The sequence below is a fragment of the Ochotona princeps genome, chromosome 2 (genome assembly GCF_030435755.1).
Source record: "Ochotona princeps isolate mOchPri1 chromosome 2, mOchPri1.hap1, whole genome shotgun sequence".
Taxonomy (NCBI): domain Eukaryota; kingdom Metazoa; phylum Chordata; class Mammalia; order Lagomorpha; family Ochotonidae; genus Ochotona; species Ochotona princeps.
Genome location: NC_080833.1, coordinates 34,592,597 through 34,609,423, shown reverse-complemented (window position 1 = coordinate 34,609,423; position 16,827 = coordinate 34,592,597). Strand labels below are relative to the sequence as shown.

The 16,827-nt window shown below is 46.7% G+C and overlaps 1 protein-coding gene across 6 annotated transcripts in view; it reads left to right on the top strand.

Moving 5' to 3' along the window:
• Positions 1-3,003: 3,003 nt before the first annotated feature.
• The window catches only part of ERI3 (ERI1 exoribonuclease family member 3), a 143,646-nt gene continuing 129,822 nt past the window's right edge, over positions 3,004-16,827 (top strand). Inside the window, exons 1-2 of one of the 6 annotated variants that reach the window (XM_036494663.2) lie at positions 3,004-3,043; positions 5,380-5,455. Coding sequence is in view for 3 of the 6 variants with exons in the window: in XM_004598920.4 (XP_004598977.1) it covers positions 3,277-3,411; positions 5,380-5,455 (211 nt within the window). In the remaining 3 variants the exon portion in view is untranslated. Of the gene's footprint in view, positions 3,412-5,379; positions 5,456-16,827 lie in introns of those variants that run through there. The other 5 variants (XM_012930867.2, XM_004598920.4, XM_036494661.2 and 2 more) reach the window with 5 other exon arrangements.

Sequence of the window (16,827 nt, the reverse complement as noted above, 5' to 3'; positions counted from 1 at the left end):
CCTTTGGGTTCTATGTTCTCTGTCCACCCAGCTTTGATGGCCACTGTGCTGTATTTGTGGTGCTTTCAGAGAGTAGAAGAGTCCACTTGGTCCTGTCCCTTCATGTACATGTGCTGCTCTTGCTGTTGGTTTTGTTCCAGTCACTTAATCCAGTAGTGAGGAAACTGCTCAGGGTGGACCTGAGTACTGGACTCAATTCATCTACCTCTCCTAAGTAACTTGTCCCATCTGTACCCATGGCCCTGGGCTCTGGCCATTTGCTTACAGCACAGCCTTGCTGCCATGTTTATCACCTTGCTGACTAACACATCTGGCTACCTTACCTTCCCCTGGATGAAGGTTAGGTTTTGACACCAGTGGTGGGACTTCAGTGAGCCTAGTTTGACCAAATGCCAGAGGTTTTGACTATTCTTTGTTTCCACAGTTCAGGGTGTGGAATCTGGCGCCCTCTACGGCTACCAGAGGGGTGGGGTAACATGACCTTTTCTTTTATCCCAGATGTGATGGTGTCACACTGCCAGTCTACACCACTTTACATGTATATCCTGTAAGATACAGCCATTATGTGTTTTCTTTTGAGCTCTGCACAACTCGGTCACACACTTCTTTGTGCTTCTTTTTTTCTTCCTTCTTTTTTCCCTTCATTTTTGGTTCTGCTCTGGGCCTAACACTTTCCAATTACATCTAAACAAGTGTGGTTAGCTTTAGGTTCTGCTTTCTAAGGAACCAGAGAGCACCCAAGAGAGCCAAGGCTTTGGGGAGCCCAAACTGGGTGAATCAGGAATGCACTTGCACAAAGGGAATCTGAGTTCTTTAACTCTTCTGTGATTTCAATGCAGTTTGTCTGGTCTTTGCCCAAAATGCTTACGATCTGGTGAGGTCCTGGAAGATAATACAGTTGGTCCCTACAGCACTAAGAAAGGAAGAACAGATTTCTGGAGAAATCAAGAGACCATGGAAGGTTTCAGGCTGGGTCTTAGAGACGGTCTCCAATGTAGACAGGTAGACCTATCTCACTCCTCATAGCCAAGAAAGTTAACTATAGTCTTGTTGTGCCGGATTTTGAAATCCCCAGAAAATCATCAAGTCTGAAGTTGGTGCTAAGGTGTAAAGGTGGTTTATTCAGGTTAGCCTAGGTCTCCCAGCCACCTCCTCCAGCCCAGTAGGGCTGGGCGGGGGAGGAGCAGCCACAGCTGAGGGTGCTGCAGGATCCGCAGGGAGGACAAAAAGGAGAGTGTGAGCCCGAGAGCCCCCGAGTTGAGCAGCCCAGCATTCTTATACATTTTAGGCTATTAATTATACAGTCATGATTTAGCAGGCTTCTATTGGTGGGTTTGAAGCAAGCAGCTTTCAAAAAGTACAAATCGATGAGCTTCAGGGCGGTGAATCTTGTCAAACACCAGGTACCTCCTTCCTGAGGAGTGGTCTGTCTACGTGACCTGCCAGGTGTCCTGCCGGCTGTCCTGTAGACTATCAGGCCTGGAGTTCACACAGCCTCCAGTCAAGCCATTAAGGCAGGAATTACAAAAGGCAGGAAACATCTAGGTTCTTCAGTCTATCCCTGGGCTAGAACTCAGATCATAACTAGGCCAGATGAGATAACACAGGCCATCTCATGGCCTCTTACTTTATTTATATACTTCCTTAGTTATTTGTCTATTCTTCCCCCTTCACTTCCTTTCCAATGCAAAAACTCTTTGAGAACAGATATTTTGTTGGCTTATTCTCCACTGAATTCCTTTCAGCAGTATTATAACCATATGGCGACTGAGTGACCAACTGGGGTTAACGTGCAGGTAACAACAGAGGGAGGAAGATCTAGTTCCAGCTCTAAGGCTCAAGAGACAGGCAGTTGTGTCTCTATTTTCTTGATATTGAGGTTAGAGCTATGTGTCCCTGCAGCTGTTTGTCCTCTCATTTGCTCACCAACATTTGTTACATGCCTACTTTGAGCCTGGTTGTGAGCTGAGGACTACGACGCATTATGAATGACATGGAAATTCTTATTGGAAAGGTGCTTAAAGTGCTGGGAGAGAGTGACAAGGAAATAACCCATTCTAACATGATGGGATAAGTGCTGTAGGTGCACAGTGGAATCATCTACTTCTTTGGTGGGTGAGATTAAGGAAGACATTTTCTGATATTGTCATTTTTGCTAGCCTTTCACAGCTCCAGGAGGAACCATGGTATTAGGTCAGATCTCACTGTCTCAAGTGAAAAAAGCAGATGGCAGTCACAGGGGCTTGACCACTGAAGCAGGGCCTAGAACATGGGTCCTGACTGACCGGGTGGCAGTCAACACCATCACTGGTTTGGCAAAGGTTGGGATCTTCCAGTGCAGAACCTGGTACCTGGGACTTTCCAGGGAGGCATAACCTAGAGGCAGAAACACAGCTCTGGGCTGTGGCTGACTGGATGGCCTGTGGAAGCTTTCATGCCAGAGTCTTCTTAATTCTGAAATTTGAACTTCCTTAGGAAGAGCTTCAGAAATCTAAGTGATCTGCCCCCGCCCCTCCACTCAATCTCAAAATTTCCAGCTATCCAGATCTCCCGATGGCCCATATCAGACAGCTGAAGGTAAATTACCTGTTGAATGAAACGGACACAGAGTTTCCATTTACAGAGAACATGTCCTCTTCAGAGCCTGCACTCTGAGATATCTTGAAGGGGGGAACATGGAGGTGAGGGACTTGGGTGAAGGTAGGCCTTAGAACGTTTCCCTTAAAAAAATAAACAAACAAAAAAAAAAAGAGAGAGAGAAAGAAAGAAAAAAAGAAAGAAAGGAAATCCATTTTACTGCCCCAAAGTGACCTCTCGCCTTCCGAGTACGTGCCACCACAAAACTACAAGTCCCATAAGGCCAGGTGCCGGGAGCCACCATCTTGACACACCTTAACGCGCATGTCGGTGGGAGAGCGAGGGCTTGGGGAGAGAAATCCCCGCCCCACTAAAGCCCATTGGGCGAAGGGGTGGGCGACGGGCCCGGCGGTTGGCTATAGCGCCCGCCCGTCCGCCGCGTCGGTCGGGGTCAGAGTGCGCGGAGGTGAGTCGGTGTGTTGTGGACTCGTGGTGCTGGCTGTCGCTGTAGAGGCGGCCGAGAACGGGCGGTGGGGAGCGGGCGGAGCTGGGCCTACCGCTATTTGGCCGGCGCCACTGTCGGCGCGGGCCGCGCCCGCCGCCGTCCACTGCCTTCAGCCCCTGCTGAGGCCGAGGGAGACGTCGGGGCCTGCACCTGGAGGGAGCCTGCCGCGCTGGCCCTAAGGAGGGGGCGTTGCCATGGCGACAGCCTCTCCTGCTGCTGACGGGGGGCGGGGGCGGCCCTGGGAAGGAGGACTGGTCTCCTGGCCCCCTGCCCCTCCCCTTACGCTCCCCTGGACTTGGATGGGCCCGAGTTGGGGGCAACACCCTGGGGTGGGTGAGGCTGACAGGCCCCCCATGGGGCCCTGGTTCATGCATGTGGGGTGTGGGGCCGTGGTGGCGCGCAGTTCGTGCAGCCTTGGGTGCTGGCCCTGGGCTATCTGAGGAAGGTTCTGGTCGAGGGGGATCGGGGCAGGGGTTTTGCAAGAGCCTGGGTGACTTTGTTCAGATTTACCTGAGGTTATTAGAGAAGAGGAAGAGGGCTCTGACAGGCCGTACATCGAGCATGGAATTAATAGTAGGTCCCTTTTGCCCCCTGCTCAGGACGGGGAGACAGACAGACAAACGCACGCACACACACGGTTAATAGCTTGTAGTTCGGAGGCGGTGATTGTAGTGATGTTGGCAATTGTGAGTAAGAGGTCTAACCTGGCTAGCTTTGTGTTTGCTTTTCCTGCAGCTGGTCCAGCAACAGGTGCTTGTTTGTTTTTTTTTTAAATATATATTTTTTAAGACTAGAAAAAGCATGAAGTGGCCTTGAGGCTTAACTGAGAATTCTTGGGAAAGGTAGCTGTCCCTTGTAGATTTGGAAGATGCTAGATGTGTGGCCCCTCATTGGGGGGTTTGGAATGTGTTCTTAGGGTTGGATTTTGTAGCTAGCAGTGCCCATCAAGGTTTTAGAGTAAGCCTCTTGCCACTCCTACCAGGCTGTTGTCTTTTGACAGGCTTTTCAGATTTCGGTGGGTTTTCCGGTGGAAGGGCAGCGTGACATGAATCCCATTGGCTGGAGACAACACTATTGGAACTGCAGTAGATTGTGATCACCTGAATGATTTTTTGATTGTCGTGTTTTTACCAGAAATTGGCTTCATCAAATTCTGCTTTATTCTGACTTGATCAGATCCAGCAGCCTTGTTTTTGTGGGCGCGTGCTTGGAGCTTCAGTATATCACACCTGAATCCCCTACCGTTTAAAGGTCAATTTATAAACAGGGACTTGGAGTGTGACTCCACTAATGTGTGCCTGTGCTCTTGGTTAGAAACCCACTTAACTGCTGCCTTGGTCAGGAGGTGGGCGTGGGGGCAGGGAGCTGCTGGGAGGTGATTGATAAGGTTTGCTGTATGGATTCCGAGGTGCCTCACTGGAGCGCAGAGCACTTTGGCAACTTAAGCACTCCAAATTAAAAGCTCATTAACAATTCCTGCCCAAAGATCCAGTAAATAACCAACCCACTAGGTCATGGAGCTTGGCTAAAAGCTCTCCCTCCAACTTGAAATTTCTAAGTGGAAAGCTTTTTTTGTTCCTGTTTTATTTTGAAGTGTCTTCTTTGTGGTGGGACAGTTGGTGAGTGGCATTTTCTGAGGAGATCTAAGTGGAATTAAGCCTGAAGTGTTTAGATTGGTAATCCTAGGTAGGGTGTGTGTGTGTGTGTGTGTGAGTGAGCACGCGTGCGCATATGTATCCCTGGCTTACAGGGTGGCATCTACAACTTCTGAACGGAATATCCGAGTTGGGTGATAAATATAATAGGCGTCCATTGATGCTTTCATGTGGGGTTTGCTGGCCTTGACCATCCTAGTGCTGACTTAGAAGTGTCTATCCTGATGGCATTTCCTGGCCTTTGTGACCTTTTGCAGTATGGCCTGTGGATGTGGCAAGCAAGCCCTCTCCTCTTCCTGGCCTGTTCCTCAGTCCCTGACTTCTGGGTATTGTCAGCCTCATCTGGGTCTCCTCTTTGACGGGGATTCTGACATTATCCAAGAGGGTCTCCACATCATGGCCATTTTTCTCAATCAGACAACATAACTGTGTAGTAAGAAGTAAGCCTCCTTAGGAAAAAAAAAATGTTTCAGTAAATAAAATGAAATCCATCATTCTCCAATTCCCGTCTGAAAGCTCTGTGTGTCCACATGGAAAGCGGTTACACCGCAGTTTGAGTTTAGGAGTTGGAGGTGAGCCTTAATGGGGATTTGATCTTCCTATGGAGATAGACTTGTTGCAGAGATGTGTATTTATCCACAGCATTGGGGCCTGCCAGCTCTCCCAGAACCTTCAGCATCCCCAGCCACCAGTCTTGGCATCTTCGAAGTAAGGAGAGGTGAGAATTCTGCTTGCATGGTCAAGTTTGGCTCTTCCTTCTGAGTATTTGGGCTGGTGGGGAGGTAAGGGTGGGTACTACTGCAGATTCTATTTTTCTGTAGCTTCTGATAAAAACAGTATGTACTGTAAGCCTCACCAAACTTAGGACCGGAGGTGGAGAATCTGGGTCCTCGAGTTCTGGTCTTGTGAACACCTGCTCTGGGTTCAGGGTGACTGAGTTGACTGAGTACAGCCACAGTCGTCCTGCATTCTGAGAAATACACACTGAAAGACAGGAGTAAGAAACCCATTCATTTCGCTTTTGATGATGTATTTGACCAAAGCATTTGAGAACATGATTGTGTATCACCTTTGGGTGGTTGGCTGATCCCATTTTGCCAGGATCAGGATCAGGAGGATTCTGTTGATTCAAGTCCAGGGTTTTGGAGGCTGTTGAAGGGCCAGGCACTTTGTTGGTTCCTGGGGTTGTAGTTTAAGGCAGCCACCCTGATACCAGGGAGCATGAGAGTTCATGGTCAAGACAGATGGTGAAGAGGCAGTTGTGATGTGCTCTGAGAATGCATTAATAAGGGATGTATGGATGTTCTGAGCATACAGAAGAGTCTCTCAGAGTGGTAATCTTTGGGAAAGGCCTCTTATAGGAAGTAACTTCCTCACCTAGAATTAGATGAAGACAAAAGAGACCAAGTGACTTTTTTTTTTTTAATGTTTAGCAGTCGTTAGTAAGTGAGTACTTGACAGAGGTTTTTTAAGTTTGAGAAAGTTCAGTGTAGTTGAAATGATATTTAGAAGGGAGAGGTTAAGGGGGTATGGTGAGATGTGAGGCAGAATAGGGAAGCAGAGGCCAGTCTTTAAACTTAACAGTTGGATTCAGAGAGGTGGAGATGATTAGATTAGGGGCTGGCAGGTGTTACCTGTGAAGGACAAGAGGTAACTAGGCTTGGTGAGGCTATCATGACTCCTCAGCTCTGGTTAGCATGAAAGACAGGATGAAAACAAAGGAGCATGACTGTTCCTATAAAACTTTATTTATAACAACAGCTGACTGCTGAATTTGGCTATGGGCCATAGTTTGCTGAACAATTTAAGACCTGCATGAAGCTGTTAAAAGGATTGTGTTGTAGAGAGTTTGCTCCAGTGTCAGTGTGAACAAAGAATGCACTGTATCGAAAAGGACTGAAAATTCCCGAGCAGGGAGACTGGTAAGGGGGCAGTTACATGGGCAGCATCTTGTATTATTTCTTTTGTGGCTGTGTTAGGCTCTTTCCTTTTCCCTTCTCTTCCTTTTTTTTTTTTTCCCTAAGATTTATTCATCTGAGAGGCTGGGTTATGTGAGGGAGAAAGAGAGATCAATCTTCCATCCACTGCTTTATTCCCCAAGTGGCTGTAACAGCTGGGCCAGGCTGAAGCCCATAGCCAGGAGCTTCGTCTGGGTCTCCCACGTGGGTGTAGAGGTCCAGGGATTTGAGCCATCTTAATCTGTTTTCCTTGCATTAGGAGGGAGCTGGATCAGAAGTGGAGCAGCTGGGATTTGAGCCAATGCCCACAACACCGGTCCCTGTATTTGGTTCTTAAAAATAGACTATAACAGAACCTTTATGTACATGTGAATGTTGTTTCTCTTTCTGACTTCCTGGAACTTAAAAAAATGTCTACCAAAGTGTTGGAAGTACCAGATCCTATTTCACGGAAAAAGAGACTGGAAAGCAGTTAAAAGTTAAAAGGTTTTGGGACCCAACCACTTACATCATCACTGGGTTCTGTTCTTAGGTTCGTTAGCAGAAGAGGGCAGCCGGGTCTTTAGTGGGCACTCTGGTATGGCAGGCTGGTATTACAAGCAGTGACTTATTCTGTTGCCCACAGTGCTAGCCTTAGGAACTGTTTCCTAAGGAAGAAATTACAGAATAAATGAGGTCCTGCAAGACATCTTGATCATGAGGCTCAGCTCTCAGTTACTTTGAACTTCATGAACTGTATACATTGAAAATGACCCATTTCCCTCCGCTTTCCAGGGAACTGGCCTAATAATGTGTCCCACTCAGGCTCTTCTTTGCCTGTTTGTACAGGCTGGTGACCTTTTGCTAGTTTTGAAACTGTCTCCCAATTCACGTGTGGTGACGTGTCACAAAACATGCTATCGGTTGGCTTCCTAATGGGTAGGTGAGAGCTGAGAGGCCTGTGCCTGTCTGCTCTGTCCCTGTGTCTTCCTCCTGACTCCTGTTTTACTGCAGGAAGCCTATGGGCTTCGAGTAACAGTATTTGTGTGACCTTGGGCAAGTGACTCCCCGCTCTGGGTTTCACTTTCCTATCTGTAAAATGGAGATAATGGGATTGAAAAGGGATGCTTAAGGATTTAGTTAAAACTGTCAACACAGTGTCTTGCTGGCTTTTATTACAAGTACTATTTTGCAAAGTAGATTTTTTTTGAGATGAAGTCTTCCTCTGGGGTGAAGGGCAGGCATGCTTATTACCCATTATGAAAGATTTAGGTTTCTTTTTTTTTTTTTTTAAATATGTATTTTTATTGGAAAGGTAGATTTATGGAGAGACAAGGAGATACAGAGAGGAAGATCTTTCGTCCATTGATTCACTCCCCAAGTGGCTGCAGTGGCCAGTGCTGCACCGATCCAGAGCCAGGAGCCAGGAGCTTCCTCCTGGTCTCCCACACGAGTGCAGGGTCCCAAGGCTTGAGCCATCCTCCATTGGCTTCCCAGGCCACAAGCAGGGAGCTGGATGGGAAGCAAGGCTGCCAGGATCCCTGTGTGTGTAAGGCGAGGACTTTTGCTGCTAGGCTACCAAGCTGGGCCCAGAACTTTTTTTTTTTAAAGATTTATTTATTTTTGCTAGAAATAATTAGAAAGAGAGGCAGAGAGAGAGATCTTGCATCTTCTGCTTCACTCCTCAAATGTCCATAATGGCCAGAGCTGAGCCGGTTCAAAGCCAGGAACTGGGAGTCTTTTCCAGATCTCCCATGCAGGTATAGCAGCCCAAGGACTTGGGCCGTCCTCCGTTGCTTTCCCAGACCATGAGCAGGGAGCTGGGTTGGAAGTAGAGCAGCCGAGATCAGAACTGGCACTCATATTAGATGCTAGCACTGCAGGTGAAGAATTAATGGGCTGTGCCACCATACCTGTCGCAGAATTCCAAAACTGTTTTTTAGGATAGACTTTAGTCCTAGTACGGTCAGAAAAGTGAAGCAAGTGAGTAACTTCTTCAATAGAAATTCACCAAATACGACCAGTTATTCCTTCCTGATCCCTGTTGCTTGCACAGCTTTGTAAAGTGCTGCTTGAATTTTTTTTGAAGATTTATTTATTTTTATTGGAAAGGCAGCTATACAGAGAGGAGGAGAGACAGAGAGTAAGATCTTCTGTCCAATGATTCACTCCCCATGTGACCGCAACAGCTGGAGCTGAGCTGATCCGAAGCCAGGAGCTTGGAGCTTCCTCCAGGTCTCCCACGCAGGTGCAGGGTCCCAAGGATTTGGGCTGTCCTCGACTGCTTTCCCAGGCCACAAGCAGGGAGCTGGATGGGAAGCGGGACTGCCAGGATTAGAATCGGTGCCCATATGGGATCCCGGGGCGCATTCAAGGCGAGGACTTTAGCCACTGGGCCTCTGGCCCTGAATAGTTTTTTATTTTTTATTTTTACTGTTTTCACCAGCACTGTGGTAAGTGGCTCAGGTGATGGATATTTGTGTCCTTGTACCAATGTGAGGAAAATTAGGCTCCGGGAGGTTCTGTCAGTTGCTGTGAGGAGGGCCAAGCCTAGCACAGTCCCCTGCACGTGAAGCTATGTTGGTTTGTTGCTATGGTTTAGCCTTCCCTTGGGTGAAAGACTGCTGTATGTGTATACCTGGTCCAGTCCTGCTGGGCTTCACTCAACCACTGTAACTCTTTGGTTCTTTTGGATTTTAATTGATGACTGATAGGACCTGATCTATTGGGAAACAGATTCCCTTAGGGTCATTATTTTTAGCCTTTCCTCCTTTGGGAACATTCCTTGGGGAGCCTTGGGTTAGGAGGGATTGCTTTGATATGTTCAAAATTGTGCCTTGTGCCCCACAGCTACAGGTAAAATCAAAAGGCGGATAATTTATGGGAGTGTCAAAGCTGGCCGCTGGCACCTCAGGAGGCCATTAGTATGCCTGTTCAGACCCTCTGTGTCCTTGCAATTGATTCTTCTTTGCATGAGCCTGATTTGGGAAGCTGTAGATCTGTGGGTAGTGATTGGATGTGACAGTCCAAACACCGGTCCCTAAATTAATCCTTTTAATAGTATTCTGACATCTCTCTCTCTCTCATGGATGAGGACAGAGTGGCATGGCCTAGGAGGAAGGATAGAGAAAGAAAGAAAGGAAGCTTTGTTCAGTGCCAGGTCTTGCTGTATTCTAGCACGTTCTGACTCCAGAGCACTTGGCATCGTAACCTTGGGCATGGTCATCCCTTCAGTAGACCTCACTCACACTTACTGTCTGCCTGACTGTGCTGGGTGCTGGGAATACAGAAGTGAGTACAAGGTGATCCTTGTCCTTAGAATTCAGCTCAGTGTTTCTCAGGCTTTTAAATCTCATGCTCCATTTACATTAAAAAAATTAATCTCATGCTCTTAATGCTGCTTGAATTTTTGTAATGTGTTTAAAAAAAAAAAAGCCAAAGGATCATGATGTCAGATACACTTTTTTCCCCCTAAACATACAAATGCACATAGACACCCACACTGCTGTCTTCCATCCTCCCCTAACTCACTGAACATTATTAGTGGTAGGAGAAAACTGATGCCATCTTCTGATATAGTGAGATGAAGGCTGTGAAACAGGAATAAATCATACCTAAGCAATTAACTTTATTATTATGGAATATCAGAGAAAGCTACTAAAATGAAAGAGCTCTGAGCTGGATTTTGAAGAAGTGGCAGTAAATGCCTGGTGAACAGTGGAAGTGCATATCAAAACAGCAAGGAGCATTTACCAGGGTGCAGATTTGTGGAAGAAAATATCACATTTGAGGTCCTGAGCAAGAGTTGGACTTGACCCTGCCGCTTGCCAGTTCCTCCACCCTTGGAGATGGGGAAGTTTGCTCCCCTGGTACTGTGTCTGACAGGAGGCTTTGAGTTTCTAGTGCTACAGTTGTGTTAATGCAAGGCACCCCTTCCTGTTTTTGCTTTTGTTCTCAGGCCTGTATTTTGTTTTCCTTTAAAATGTATGTATTAAAAATGATAAAATAATATACACTTGAGTGATCTAGGCAGATTTGGTGATCACTTCAAGTTGAGTTACTTTCAGTTAAAGCTACACCTTAGGGCCCGGTGCAGTGGCCTAGTGGCTAAAGTCCTCATTTTGAACGTGCCGGGATTCCATGTGGGTACCGGTTCTAACCCTGGCAACTCCACTTCCATCCAGCTCCCTGCTTGTGGCCTGGGAAGACAGTTGAGGACGGCCCAAGACTTTGGGACATTGCACCCGTGTGGGAGACCCAGAAGAGGCTCCTGGCTTTGGATCGGCATAGCACTGGCCATTGCAGTCACTTGGGGAGTGAATCATTGGATGGAAGATCTTCCTCTCTGTCTCTCGTCCTCTCCGTATATCTGACTTTACAATAATAAATAAATAAATCTTAAAAAGAAAAGCTACACCTTAACTCAAGAACTGAAGTTGATGTGAATTATTAGCCAGATGGTGGTTGAGGGATTAGACAAGTGAAGAAATAGGGTCTTTGAGCACAGTGGAGAACAAACAGGGCCCCAAGCAACTGGGTCTCTCTGAGCCTTCCTTTCCTCATGTGCAAAATGGAAATACTGTTAACCCTTTTGTGTGATAGTTGGAAGGACAGAGTGAGAGAACATGGAAATCTCTGATCTAGTGCTTTCATGGACTGGCTTCAGTAGCGTTCTAGAAAATGCTGTTTTCCTCTTCCTCATATATTAAGAACACAAACTCTGTTTTATTGAGCACATATACTTGTGTGCATTGCGTGGTCGAGCGTCAAAGATGCAGCTGTTATTAAAAGTATTGTCACAATGAGTGTATAGTGGTGACAGGATTTGAACCCAGATTTACCTGATACCAATGTCTTAATAGCCAGATTAAATGGACTTCTTACCGCTCTACCAGTTTTCCATCGTGATAGCAGCGGTACGGGAGGTGTTTGAGCAGTTCTGGATACCTCTCCTGTAGATGCTGTCTGCGAGAGCTCGAGGTGCTCACAGGGATGATGGGATCAGCGTCTTTCCTTCCTCTGGCTCCAGCTCAGTTATGTATTAGAAAGCAAGATTTTGGCCTCTCTGTATGCAGTGGGATTGCCACAGACTTGCAGCACTTTGCAAGGAAGTCCTTTCCAGCTTTGGCCCCTGGAAGGAGATTGCCTAAGCTGCTGGGCCTGGCTGATGGTTTAGCCAGCAGCTGGCACATTACAGACAGCTGCCTCTTCATGTACTGACATGAGCTGCTGAGGCGGGTCAGTTGAAGGCAAGAGCCAGTCCATGATGTTGCTGTCGTTTAGTATTCCTGAAGGACTTCAGTCACTTGAGCTATACAGGTGGTTTAGGATTGGCCACTGCTCCTGCTGTGGGAAAGCCCTGCCTCGTGCTTCCTCAGACCTGAAGCAGCTCTGGCTGGTTGTAGAGAGGGATGATTGTGTGTTGTTAAGGTGAGTTCGTGCTTCCCCTTCCGCTTTTGGGCATCAGGAAGTCAAGTCGTGGTTCCAGGGCATATCAGGCTTTGTTTTGTCTCTGACTTCTAGCCTTCAGAAGACAGCACAGAGCCCTCAGACTGCCGGCTGCCTCCGGGAGTCCGCAGAGATGCTTGGGAGATGAGTGGTGAGGCCTCCTCCATGTGTTGGAGCAGTGCTTGGAGACCCTGGCCTTCACATTGAGACTGCTTGGTTCTCTTTCTTGCGCTGTGGCCGTTGGACAGCCTTTTTGTCTTTTTGGGCTTCATTTTCCCTGGCTGGCTGCCTTGCGGGTTTTCTTTCACCTTTGACAATCTGTGATTTTCACAGGAAGTACCTGGCGGTAAGGATGCATTCATTAGAAGGGAGATTATGGCTTTTGAAGGCGTGCAGTTTATTTATAGTTTCTAAGGCTATTTTTAGCTAAAAGAAAGCTTGTGACCCAGTGAATTCCAGAGAGTGTGACTGTTCCTTCTTGATTCTGACTCAGTTGCCTGGCTGTTAGGAAACTGCAGGTCAGTTTGGGACAGGAAGCTGTCCTAGGTCTGGAAACTGAGGAAGCCGTGGTGGTAGGGGTGTCAGGTGCTTCTGGTCAGCTGCACTCAGAACTACCTTCAGGTACCTTGGCATCTCCAGAATGTGCCCCCGCCTCCTGAGGTGGCTTTTACTGGCGTGGATTGAATGTAGATGTGGTATGGGAAAGCAGAATTAAAAGATATGTTTATTCTCATGGGAGAAACTCTGAAATCCATATATAAGGGGTCTTATAAAAGGTCATGGAAAATGCAGGATAACATTGTGCTTTATAAAATGCCCTTTTGTAAACTCAGAGGTTCCAAGTGTGGCTGGGGAGGTGGAGTGGGAGTAGACCATGTGTTTGATGGTGGGATCCTCTGGCCACCCTCAGCTCCCCTGGCCTGTCTGTGTAGTAAAGGCTGCCCCCCCTCCCTTCCCCCGTCCAGTAATGGAGGCTATAAAATGTCTATTTACCCAAGACACCGGAACGACTCCTCTGCGGTTCCGCTAATCTGGTGATTTGGTGCGTCTTTGGTCTCTCAGGTAAATACAGATTGAGTCTTTTTATAAAGGCATATTATTTCCCTCATTAAGTGTGTGTTTTGGCACATGTGTTATTTACCTGATAGACAGTAATGGCTGCAGAGGAGCCATCGGCGTCTGTTGTGTAAATAGTCTGCGCGGAGACCATCCTCCAGGGGCTGTGGTGCAGGCCCGCTTTATCCAAATCAGCGCTGGCCCCATGGTAGTCCCTATTCACCTCTCCGCTGGCCCCACTAAGGGAATGAGCCCTTTTTTTGAGAAATCATTCATTTTTTTCCCCTTGCCATAGGCTGCTTACTATCTTTAATTTGCTAGGAGAAGGAAAAGGATATCCGAGAATAAATGTTTGTAAACCCTAGTCTCTGTTCAAATGTAGTTTGCAGAAATACTCAGAATCATAAACTGTTTCTTTGAGTTCTGTCCCTCAACCCGATAAGCATAGTCACAGTTGATGTTGAAAGCTTTAGACCTATAGTTTGCAAAGCTGTGACTAAAGGATGAAAACCTCAGTAGAGAAGAGAAACCCCCAAGTCGAGTGTAGTAGGACACCGCTGTGTGTGGGGTAGGGCTATTTCCTGAAGAGGTTCCACAGTGGCAAGAATCCCGGGAGGGGCTGTTAGTGAGGGCTCTACTGATGGAACATCAACTTGGGGAAGAGAGACTCTTTGAACTGTGGTGTGCCTGGAGGAGCGACTGACATTAGCCATAGGAGAGCATGCAGCCTGCCTACTGGGACTCAACTTAGAGCTGTTCTTCTTTCTTTTGCCTTAAAAAAATTATTTTTGTTGGGCCTGGCGCTGTGACCTAGCGGCTAAAGTCCTCGCCTTGAACGCGCCAGGATCTCATTGGGCGCTGGTTCTAATCCCGGCAGCTCCACTTCCCATCCAGCTCCCTGCTTGTGGCCTGGCAAAGCAGTCGAGGACATCCCCAAGCTTTGGGACCCTGCACCCGTGTGGGAGACCTGAAAGAAGTTCCTGGCTCCTGGCTTCAGATCAGTGCAGCACCGGCCGTTGTGCTCACTTAGGGAGTGAATCATCGGATGGAAGATCTTCCTCTCTGTCTCTCCTCCTCTCTGTATATCTGGCTTTGCAATAAGAATAAATAGATAAAATAAATCTTTAAAAAGTTGTTTTTGTTTATTTGAAAGGTAAAGTTACAGAGAGAGGTATGGAGAAGCAGAGAAAGAGAGAGGGAGATCTTCCATCTACTGGTTCACTTCCCTCATGCTGCAGTGACCTGGGCTGTGCCAGGCTGAGACCTTTAGCCTGGAGCTGCTTCTGGATCTTCTACGTTAGTGGTTGGGACTTAAGCCCTTAGGCCATCCTCTGTTGCTTTCCCAGGCCATTAGCAGTGCTCTTATGGGATCCTGGTACCCCACATGGGATGCTGGCTGTGGCTTATATCTGCTATGCCATAATATCAACCGTTCTGTCTTTTTTTCCTTAATTTTTTTTTGTTTTGTTTAAATGGGGTAGAAAGTTTGCCTGGTTCATTCCCCAAATACTACCATGGCCAGAGCAGGGGGCCTGGAACACAGGCCTTGCCCACAAGTGGTAGGAACACAGCCACCTGAGCTGTCCTCTGCTGCCTCCCAAGGTGCACGTGAGCAGGAAGCTGGAGTCAGGAGCAGAGGAGAATGCTGAAGCAGGTACCGTGATGTAAAGCACGGGCCTCCTAACTGCTAGCTTGACCAGTAGGCCAAATGCTCAGCTTTTTTGCACTTGAATTTGAAAAATGAAATTTTAAGAAGTTTGAAAAGGCCACAGTTTACAAAGAACTTACAAGGAGAGTATAAAGAATTTTTTTCCTCCCTGAACCATTTAAGGGTTAAGTTGCTGATCTAATATCCTATCACCCTGAATACTTCGCGTGTATTTCCTATAGGGAAAGCCATTTTTCTATCTAAGTATAATAAAGCCATCAAAACCAGGAAATTAACATTGATATGTTACCTCCATCTCATCTTCAAACCCCATTCAAGTTTTGTCAATTGTCCCAGAATATTCTTTGTAGCAGAATGATCTGTTTTAGAATCATGTGTTGCATTTAGTTATCAAGTCTTCCTAGTCTGTTTCAGACTTCCCTGAGTAAACATTTTTTGTCTTTCATGACCTTGATACTTTTGAAGATCACAGGCTGGTTAATTTGTAGATCGTCCTCAATTAGGGATGGTCTGAGATTTGCTTATGATTTGATTCAGGTTATGCCTCTTCAGCAGGCATATCACAGAATTCTTCTCACTGCAACCCTTCAGATGGGGCACGGTTTTGATTTGTCCCACTATTGAGATGATCTTTTTGATCCCTTGATTAATGTGATGCCTGCCAAGTATCTCCATTATAAAGTTACTCCCTGTTGTAATTAATAAGCATTTTGTGGAGAGCTACCTTAAAACCATAGAAATGCCCCTTATCAAGCTTTAATTTTGTTTATGTTTTTATGAACTTATAGTTCCCTGCTTACTTCAGTGCATTGTAATTCTCAATACTTCATTGTCCAGGGGGTGTGCCTGTAAGGTGGCTTCTGTGCCTTATGTTGCCATCATTTTTTGAACATTTTCTTGCTTTCTGGTATGAGATGTTCTAGGTTCATCGAGTGCTTTTTCTGCCGTAGTCCTGCACTTGGCCATTTCTCCAAGGAGTTTCTGGTTCTTTTACCAGAGAGTGGAATTTGGAAGGCAACTGGTGCTCGAAGTAGGCATTGCTGTTGAATGTTGCTGCTCCCTGGTCCTTCCTAAGGGCAAAAAAATGTACTTACACATGTGTGTATATGAAGGTGCTTAAAAAGATGTAGAAAGTGGAATTAAACAATAAGGTTATTTTAATGCAGGAAGTTTTTTGAATTCCATATAAATGAGTGATCTTCAGTTCATGGAAAATATGTATCATGAAAACACCATGCATGGATTTAAAAGTACTTTTTTTTGAAAAAGATTTATTTATTTTTATTACAAAGCCAGATATATAGAGAGGAGGAAAGACAGAGAGGAAGATCTTCCATCCGATGATTCACTCCCCAAGTGACTGCAACGGCTGGTACTGCGCCGATCCAAAGCCAGGAGCCAGGAACTTCTTTCAGGTCTCCCACGTGGGTGCAGGATCCCAAAGCTTTGGGCCATCCTTGACTGCTTTGCCAGGCCACAAGCAGGGAGCTGGATGGAAGTGGAGCTGCCAGGGTTAGAACCAGCATCCATATGAGATCCTGGCGCGTTCAAGGCGAGGACTTTAGCTGCTAGGCTATGGTGCAGGGCCCTAAAAGTACTTTTCCACCAAAATAAGCTTATTGTCTCACTCCATTTTCATGAACTTTTAAAGTTTTTTTTAAGTTGTTATTTGAAAGAGCAATAGAGAGACAGGGACAAACACAGAGATCATCTGCTGGTTCATTGCCCAAATGCCTGCAGCAGCTGGAGCTAGGCTAAGCGGAAGCCAGGAGCTAGGCGCTTCATCTAGGGTCTCCCGTGTGGGAAGTAGGGACCCATGTACTTACACCGTTGCTTGTTGCCTCCCGGTTTGTGCATTAGATGGGAAGCTGGAATTACAGTCAGAACTGGGACTCAAACCCAGGCACTCCAGCATGGACTTAGGCATCCCAAGCAGCAGCTGAATTGCTGTGCCACAAACACCATGAACATTTCCATGTT